The sequence below is a fragment of the Acanthisitta chloris genome, unplaced genomic scaffold, assembly GCF_000695815.1.
Source record: "Acanthisitta chloris isolate BGI_N310 unplaced genomic scaffold, ASM69581v1 scaffold23131, whole genome shotgun sequence".
Lineage (NCBI taxonomy): Eukaryota > Metazoa > Chordata > Aves > Passeriformes > Acanthisittidae > Acanthisitta > Acanthisitta chloris.
The window spans coordinates 1-9,015 of record NW_008656905.1 but is presented as its reverse complement, the minus strand read 5'-3'; the positions used below and the strand labels follow the sequence as shown (position 1 = coordinate 9,015).

The 9,015-nt window shown below is 54.9% G+C and overlaps 1 protein-coding gene across 1 annotated transcript; it reads left to right on the top strand.

Annotated features, from left to right (window-relative positions):
- The first annotated feature begins 2,004 nt into the window (after nucleotides 1-2,004).
- On the top strand, nucleotides 2,005-8,949 carry ARR3 (arrestin 3, retinal (X-arrestin)). The gene is made up of 15 exons (XM_009084518.1): nucleotides 2,005-2,021; nucleotides 2,480-2,510; nucleotides 2,871-2,931; nucleotides 3,284-3,328; nucleotides 4,082-4,281; nucleotides 4,396-4,455; nucleotides 4,702-4,769; nucleotides 5,040-5,175; nucleotides 5,256-5,340; nucleotides 5,454-5,526; nucleotides 5,999-6,136; nucleotides 6,948-7,031; nucleotides 7,298-7,321; nucleotides 7,401-7,458; nucleotides 8,842-8,949. The coding sequence occupies exons 1-15, from the start codon at nucleotides 2,005-2,007 to the stop codon at nucleotides 8,947-8,949; spliced, it is 1,188 nt and encodes a 395-aa protein (XP_009082766.1).
- The last annotated feature ends 66 nt before the right edge of the window (nucleotides 8,950-9,015 follow it).

Here is a 9,015-nt window from a genome sequence, read left to right as displayed (position 1 = left end):
GAAAAACTTCTGCCTAAGTTCAAGCCTAAATTTCCCTCCTTCAATTTGTGCCCATTGCCCCTTGTGCTGTCTCTGCAGCTCCTAACACAGAGTCCTCTGCAGCTTCCCTGGAGCCCCTTCAGCTCCTGGAAGGTGCTCTGAGGTCTCCACACAACCTTCTCTTCTCCAGGCTCAACAGCCCCAACTCCCTCAGCCTGTCCTCACATGGGAGATGCTCCAATCCTCTGAGCAGCTTCGTGGCCTCCTCTGCACTTGAGAACACTAGGCAGGTCCTTCCCTCCTCTCCACCACCTCCATCCACCTTCCTGCCCAGCTCCACTTGCCATGGGAGCAGCTGCAGAGAGCACCCCTGAGGCCTCCATGCCCCTGCCCATGCACACCAGGAGCAGAGCTTCCACCTCAATTACCATCACCTTGCTCCTAAGCCTGTCTTTGCCAATCCCTGTAAGCTGCTTTCCCTGGGCTGCAGCACAGAGGTATTTATAGCCCACTCTTACTCCTGCAGCGTCTCCCCAATTAATCAACTAATAGGATTCCTCTCCCACAGAGCACTCACACACAGACACACACCCCCTGCACCCCCAGCCAGCCCTGAGTGGGTGAGATCAGACACCAGAGGAGGGACAGCCTGGGGGGATATAAGAAGCTGCAGGACTGGGAGCAGCCTGTAGTGACTGGGTGGCACTGGGACCTGCTGGGAGAGGAAGAGGAGTCTGCCTGTCCAGCCACCCGCCAGGTGAGTGCTGCTTGCTCTGCTGCTTTGGGGTTCTGTGGGCTTGGAAAGACCTTGGGGTAGGGACATTGGGGCTGAAAAGGGAGGAAAGGAAACAGATTTCAGCATCAGTGGAAGGGTTGGGTGGTGATGTAGGAGAGCTTAGCCAAGCCAGGAGGGGGTTGAATCCCCTTTCTGAGGCTTGGGAGATGCAGAGGAGATGTTCAGCTCTTCTCTCCTTCACCTTTCATTGCCCTATCCCCAATTCCTGGAGTGTGGAGAGGGCTGAGCCCATGGCACTGAGCTGCTCCATCTCCCTTCACACCTTCTCTTGCTGCTGCCCAGGAATACCTGCAGTCAATGGTTCCTGAGCTTCCCACAGCACCCAAGGGTATCCAAGACCCTGATTGGGGACTAGTCCCTTGTCTTCCCATGGGGAAGAGAATCATCTTCTCCCACCCATACCAATTTCTTCTCACCACCATCCCTGCAGATGGTCCTTATGAGGTGCTTGTGTAGAGGCAACTGTGTCCACGTGCCCCTGGGGCTTAAAATCCTGCCTGTTCCTAAGCCCTGCTCATGTCAGGGCTGCCAAGCTCTAAGCAGCTGAGCTCATCCCATCTAATATCCCAGCGAATCAGGTGGTGATCAGGGGGATATTTAGGGGTTCACTCTGGACACTGGGCTGGGGCAGCAGAGTTGGGAAGGGCTGGACAGCCCCAGCCGTGCTCCTGGCACGAAGGGATGGGAACAGAGGGCTCTGCACCCCGAGCCCATCCTGCCCACAGGGCAGTTAAGCTCCCTCAGCCTTCCTCCCTGTGGTTTCCTTACTTTCCTGGGAGTGACAGCACAAGACAAGCCCATTCCTATTGTCAAACCATGACAACTCATTTCCTGCAGGCAGGAAAAAGTCATAAACTGAAACTCCTTAAGTCCTTTTGTTCATTTTCTTGCCTTTCCCAGCCTTGAACCTGCTCCCTGTGCTTCCTATTTTTTGGGGCATTGCCCTCCCTTTTTCTCTCCTACCTCCTCTTCCCCTTTCCCTTCAGGACCAAGGGGTGGCTCAGCTCCTGTGTCTCCCCAAAGCTGAGCAGCCCCAGCTGAGCCAGAAGCTCTGCAAAGGTACCAGGCCCAGCAGAGCCATATCCCAAGGGCTCTGCAGTTTATTGGGATGTGGAGGATGTTGTCTCACTCGTGGTGATGACCAAGGGATGCTCCTTCCACCAACACCTCACCCAGTGCTTCCCTCCTCTCTCCCCACAGATCCCAACCTGTGCAGCCACTGACCTAAAATGGCACAAGGATCAAAGTAAGTGTCTTTGTTTGTTCATTGATTTATAACTGGGCTGGAGCAAAGTGCTGCAGGGCAGGAGAAGAGGGAGAAGGACAAGTCCCTTGGCTCCTCTCACCTGAGGCTCCCATGGTCTGGAACATCATGGGCTTGATATAAAAAGATAGAGTTAGTCATCATACAGCCAACAAAGCTTCTCTCTTCTGTGTGTCCTTGCCCTTAAGACACACAAACCCATCCCCTCCTCCATGGTCCCCTGAGCTCAGGAGCATGACACCCCCAGGCTGGGTTCAGCTCCGAATTCCCAGGACACTGCGTTCCCCAAGGCCAGGACACCCCCAGCAGGCTCTGGTGTAGCTCTTGGCGATGCACTTTGCTTGCAAGGAATCCCTGATCTCCCTGCCCTGGGTGAGGGCTGTGCCCCATCCAGCCTTGTTCAAGGCATTCCCATCCACCTGGCTCTGTTTCCTCCACAGGGTGTTCAAGAAGACCAGCCCCAACAGCAAGGTGAGTCCATGCACACAGAGATGGGAACCTGTCCCCAGGTCTGGGTCAGTGCTGGGGCTCCTCCAGGGTGGATCTGCCCATGGAATCCAGGCTGGATCTCCCTTCCCTTTGAAATCTGATTGATTCCTGCCAGAACCTGCCAAGATGCCACTGCAGGACTAACTTTGCAAAACAAACTAAATAAGAAACCAATGTGATCCCTTAGATGTGATCTTGGGTCCTCCTTGACATGAAGGAAACCAGTGTGACCCCTTCAATGTGATCTCTGGTCCCTCTTGACACAAATCAGGGCTTCAAATTTGGGCTGATTCAATGGCAAACACTAACTTGTTTCCTCCTTTTGCCACGTGCTGCCTCCAGCTTTCCATCTACCTGGGCAAGAGAGACTTTGTGGATCATGTGGAGTCAGTGGATAGTGTAGGTGAGTCGGGCTGTGCCCACCATGGATTGGGAAGCACAGGCAGGGGGAGGATGGGGAGACCAGTCCCTGTGCTGGTGGCTGCTCCTCTCTGCTTCCCACTGTAGGATGAGGAGCAAGGGAAGCTCCAGAGGAGCTACAAATAACCTTGCAGAAACATGGTGGGAAAAGGATCAAGTGGCTTGGTCACGCTGCTGGTGGAGGTGCTGGAGGAGGCATCACCCTCCCCTGCCCAGCAGCTCCTCTCAGTCACCTTCCAGCTGGAAAGCAGATGATTGGAGTTTGAAAAGCTGTTTTAGCAAGGATCTTCCTGTGTGGCTGAGCTCACTGGGCCTTCTTCTCTGCTTGTTTGCAGATGGTGTCTGCCTGATCGACCCAGAGTACCTAAAGGACAGGAAAGGTATTGGGAGAGGAAAGCCCATGGGGTAGGGGAGGGGATGGAAACCAGTGCAGAGCTCACAGAGAACCTGGCACTGTGCTCAGGTTTCAGCTGTGACACATTGTCTACAGCTCCTTGTATGGCACAGAACCATCAGGGTTGGAGGAGAACTCTTAGGTCATTGAGTGCAACCATGAACCTGTCACTGCTGGAACCCCTAAACCCTAAACCAGATCCTCCAATGCCACATCCAGACACCTCTGAAACACCTCCAGGGATGGTGACTCCACCACCTCCCTGGGCAATATCCCAGGGCCTCAACACCACAACAGGGAAGACATTTTCCTAACATAGAATCATAGAGTTTCAGGGGTTGGAAAGGAGCTCAGAGATCACCCAGCCTCAACCGCCTGCCCTGGGCAGGGACACCTCCCACCTGAGCAGGTTGCTCAAGGCTCATCCAACCTGTCTGTGAACACTGCCAGGGAAACATCTCCTCTGACTCTGCCCTGTCCCAGCTCAAGGCCATTCCCTCTAGTCCTCTCCCTGCAGCCATGGCAGGACACACATCCCCCACCTCTCTCCAGCCCTGGCAGGTCAGGGCCACAGCAGAAGAAAGACATGATGAATCCTGTTAACTCTGGAGTCTGAGTTTCAGGGCCTGGGAATAGTCACACTTCTGCTGAAGAGTTATTGAAAGCTTTTCTTTCTCTCCTCCTTACTCAACTCCATTCCCTTTACCCCCTCTCCTTCTCCTCTCCTCCCCTGGCTCAGTGTATGTCACCTTGACCTGCGCCTTCCGCTACGGCCGCGATGACCTCGATGTGATCGGCTTGACCTTCAGGAAGGACATCTACGTCCTCACCACCCAACTCTACCCACCAGTGCCGGACCAGACCCCCAAAACCCTCACTCCTCTGCAGGAGAAGCTGTTGAAGAAGCTTGGGGAGAATGCTTATCCCTTCACCTTCGAGGTAGGGGCTGCTCAGCCCTTCTTGGCCACTCACATCCATGATGCACACCAGGGGTCACCTCTGGGCACACTCCTTATATACTTTATTCCCTCTTTTTCTTTCTGTTCTGCCCAGATTGCCACCAACCTGCCCTGCTCCATCACCCTGCAGCCTGGGCCAGATGATGTGGGAAAGGTGAGTTGATTTCCCCAAACCATGTCCCCTGGACACATCCAACTCCATAGAGGATTACATGTGAGGTGCTCAGAATTGATTCTCTTCCATGGGGATGTGGCCCATGGGGTGAGGGATGGGGGAGGAAGGATGGATAGAGTCAATAATAGGATCTCCAGGGAGGCAGTGGAGGAAGGAGGGGAAGGAACCTAAACCTCATGCAGCTCTGAGCTCTTCCTGCTCCATGACCATCCGTGTTCCCTCCAGGCCTGTGGTGTGGACTTCGAGGTCAAAGGCTTTTGTGCTGAAAACCTGGAGGAGAAAATTCACAAGAGGTATCTGCAGGGGATCCCTTTCTTGCCCTAAAACCTAACCACAGGGTGTTTTTAGGGTGAGCAGCTCAGGGGTCAGGCCAAGGACCTGTGCCATGCTTGGGTTGGGGTAGTGCCCCGAGGGGAGGGTGGTGGTCCCTGTGCCATGTCCTAAGAGTTCAGTGTGCTGGAGACACTGATGTCCCCAGAGAGATGCTGTGTCCCCCTTGAGGGTGGTGTGGACATGTCCCTGCTGGGGACACTGGGGGTGGCAATGTCCTCCTCTCCCTACAGGAACTCTGTGCGCCTCATCATCCGCAAGGTGCAGTTTGCACCTTCTCAGAGAGGACCAGCCCCAAAAGCAGAGACCACCAGGCAGTTCATGATGTCTGACAAGCCTCTGCACCTTGAAGCAACCCTGGACAAGGAAGTGAGTGGGGAAGTGTCCCCTGGCTCTAAGGATTGGGACCAGGATGGCTGGTCAGGTAACTGAACCTCTTCCCACTGCAGATCTACTACCACGGAGACGCCATCAACGTGACTGTCAACATCAACAACACCACCAACAAGGTTGTGAAAAAGATCAAGATTACAGGTGAGAGCGGGCAGAAGGGACACATCCCTGTGCTCAACTCATCCCTGCCTCCTGCTCAGAGAGAGGGACCTTGTGCCACATCACCAACGCTGCTCCCTCTCGTCTCTCCTCAGTGGATCAGATCACAGACGTGGTCCTCTACTCCCTGGATAAATACACAAAGACTGTGTGCAGTGAGGAGATAAAGTAAGTGGCAAAGGGGCTGGAAGTGACATGGCATCACAGCCAGAGGGAGGAAGAGAAGAGAGTGATGGGGAGAGAGGCTGTGGGAGGCAGTTTTATACCAAGCAGCAAAATTAGAAGAGCAGGTGCAGAGGAAGCTGAGGAGAAGAAAGGCTGTGGACACTGTCCCAGCACAAGCTTGTGGCAGTTAGGGAGGTCCCTGGGGAAGGTGCACATCTGCTCCTCAGCTTCTTCCTCTGATCACTTTGCATCTCTGAGGCCCAGCCACAGCCCCTGCAGCCCTGAGAACAGGGAGGATGGAGCCCAGACCAGGCAGAGAAAAAAAGAAGTGGTTGCAGAGAAAGGAGGAAGCAGCCCCAGACAGCTGTGTGGGGAGGGCAGGGTGGAGCAGTGGCTCTGCACAGGGGCCTGGGGTGATGCTGAGCACCCACCAGGCTGGTGCTGGCTCTGAGGTTTTCTCTCCCTCTTTTTCCAGTGAGAATGTGGCAGCCAACTCCACCTTCTCCAAGACCTATTCCGTGACGCCTCTGCTCTCGAACAACCGCCAGAAGAGAGGTCTTGCCCTTGATGGAAAGCTCAAGCATGAGGACACCAACTTGGCCTCCACCACCATGTGAGAGCTGGGTGGGATCCCCCTTGCTCCCCACCATGGCCAGACCCATATCTTCTCCCCAAGGCCAACCCCATGTCTTCCACCCACTGGTCAGGATCCTCTGGGCTCCCACCAAGGATCCTCCACACCTCCCGTGCCTGAGCCCACCACATCCAGCTGGAAAATGTAGGGATTTTGGGGCATGGCCACAGATCCACCTCTCCATCTCATAGGAGAGATGTAGCCTCCCCATCCCAACATCATTCAAAGTTCCTGGATCCCTCTGCAGAGCTCATTCCTGCCCTTGGACTGAGCTCTGGAGGGAATTGTGATCTACACTCCTCTCCTGATCCTGCTGAGCCAAGCAGAAAGGAGCTGTGGGTTGCCCTGAGGGCTCTCAAATCCCTTGGGCAGAGGAGAACCTCCATCACTCCAAGGCCTGGGAGCCCCAAGAGTTGCCTGGGGGTGTGGAGCTCATCCAGGTCCTCTCCTTGCCCCTGGATCAAGCTCCGGAGAGGAGTTATGCCCTTTTTTGGCTTCTCAAGGGAAACTAGTTGTCCCCAAGGGTTCCCAAATCCCTTGGGTAGAGGAGAACCTCCTTGGAAGTAAATCCCAGCTCAGGCAGCTCAAGGGGCCTCCAGAAACCACTCAGTGGCTTCAGTCAAGTGCCCTGTCCTCCCTTCTCTTCTCCTGTTGTCTTCTCCTCCTAACCCCCAGTGCACCCCACATGTAGCAGGGCACGGATACAGCCCTGGGAGCTGCTGTGGGGAGTGTGGATGGGGTTTGTGGGCACCAATTCCCTCCTCACCACTCTGCTCTGCCTTTCTCCTAGCCTGAGACCTGGCATGGACAAGGAGGTGCTGGGCATCTTGGTGTCCTACAAAGTGAAGGTCAACCTGGTGGTGTCCCGAGGAGGGTAAGGCTCTGTGGGCATGGGGGGTGAGGAACTGCCCTCTTGGGCTGTGCTGGGCATCTTGGACCCCTGGGGAGATGGAGAGGGGACTCACATGGGCCCCCTCACCCCCTTCCTGGGGGCTATGGGGTGCTGGGCTGCTTTGACTCCCACCCCTCCAGGCCCATCACCTTGTTATCAATCATCTTCTGCTTTATCAAAAGCCAAAGTCTAATCTGTCTCCTCCTCTGCCTTGGTTGATTTGTGTCCCTTCTCTCCCTTTGCCACAGGATCCTTGGGGATCTCACTTCCAGGTAAGGAGGAGCTTGCTGGGGGTGCTGAGCATGGTGCAGTGCTGGGCAGGATTACTGATAGAGGTGTTTTTCTTTCCAGTGATGTTGGGGTGGAGCTGCCTGTCATCCTGATGCACCCAAAGCCTGAGGACAGTAAGTTGTGTGTGGGATGTCACCAAAACATAGGGAGGAAGAGGCAGGTCTGGGTCAGGGGGGAACTGGAGAAAGCAACACTGATGCAGCCCCCGTAGTGCCAAGGGCTCTGCTCTGCCCCAGCTCTGGGGTGGGCACAGCTGTACAGATGTGCAGCACTCACCCCCTATCTTGGAGCAGGGTGGGATTAGTTTCCTCCATATCCCCTTCCCAAAGTTCCTCTTTCCATGAAATCCCCTGAGCACTGTTAGTTGAACTGTCCTTTGTGTCCTAACCTGCATGTCTGTCTCTCTCTCCCCATCCATTTCTCCCTGTGCTGTGCTTCTCTCTGGACAACAGTCAAGCCAAGGTAAAGAGCTGTTTCCCCTAACACACAAACCACACAGGTCCATCACAGGTGGATGTAATGCTCCATTCCAGCTTGAGGTTACCTCCTTGGATGGAACCAGGCAGGCCCCAAAGCCCTGAGCCTGTGCCCCAGCAGACACTCCACAGTGGCACAGGCAGCAGGAGCACTGGCCCAGGCCAGGAGGAATAAGATCCTGGGCTCAGCAGGGCTTATTTTCCAGCTCCCCTTGCAGCAGGCCCAGATCTCACCTTGTCCCTTGGAAGTAGCTGGCAAGGCTCTTCCAGTCACAAGTGCCACCACTGGACATAATGTCCCCATGGCCTTGGTCCCCTTGGCTGCTGGAAGTCACATCCGTGTGCCCCAGAGTCCTCTTTTACTCCTGCCACTTATTCCAGCTGAAGCCACAGGTGGGGCAGCTTCCCTTTGGGAATTCCAAACCCATTCCTGGCAGCCACAGCCCTGTGTAAAACCCCCAAGGGGATTTGGAGCTGGAAACTCAGGCTCCAACTGTGTTCACACCTATCCCTTTCCCACTATCCCTTTCTCAACTCAGTGAGGATATTTAAACTTCTAGAGGAGCAAATCTCTTGGTCTGTCCCCAGATCACTCCCTGTAGGTTTTGCCAAGTTGTTTCACACTCCTAACATTTTGGAACTTTGCTGACTCTTTTTCCCCATTTTCTCCCCCCCTTTTCACTTTATGCCTCTCCCTTGCTGTCACCTGCTGCTCACCTTTCTCAAGGAGGTAACTCAGCTCTTTGTCTCCACTTTTAATTCCTTCCCACCTCTGACAATGCAAAATATTGTCTTAAAACTCTCCAGAAGCTGCAGCTCCTTGGGTCATGCACAGTCGTAGCTGAGCCAGTGCTGGGACTTGGATTTGTGTGCTGGGGCTTGGATTTGTGTGCTGGGCTCAGGACCTGCCTGTGCCCTGCGGGGTGACAGGGCTGGGGTGACCACCTCGTTATCCCTGGAAGGAGCAGGGTTTGGGGGCAGCAGGGATTTCTCCTCCTCTCTGTGGCACATCCTACTCTGCTCTCCCTTCCAGCGAGGAGGACATCGTCATCGAGGAATTCGCTCGCCAGAAGCTCAAGGGAGAGAAAGACGACGAAGAAGACAAGGAGGAAGCTGAGAAGGAGGAGAGCTAAGCTGCTGCCTGCCCGCACGCCCCGGGTCGGGATGTAGCTGCCCGTAGTGTACCCCGGGCACAGCCC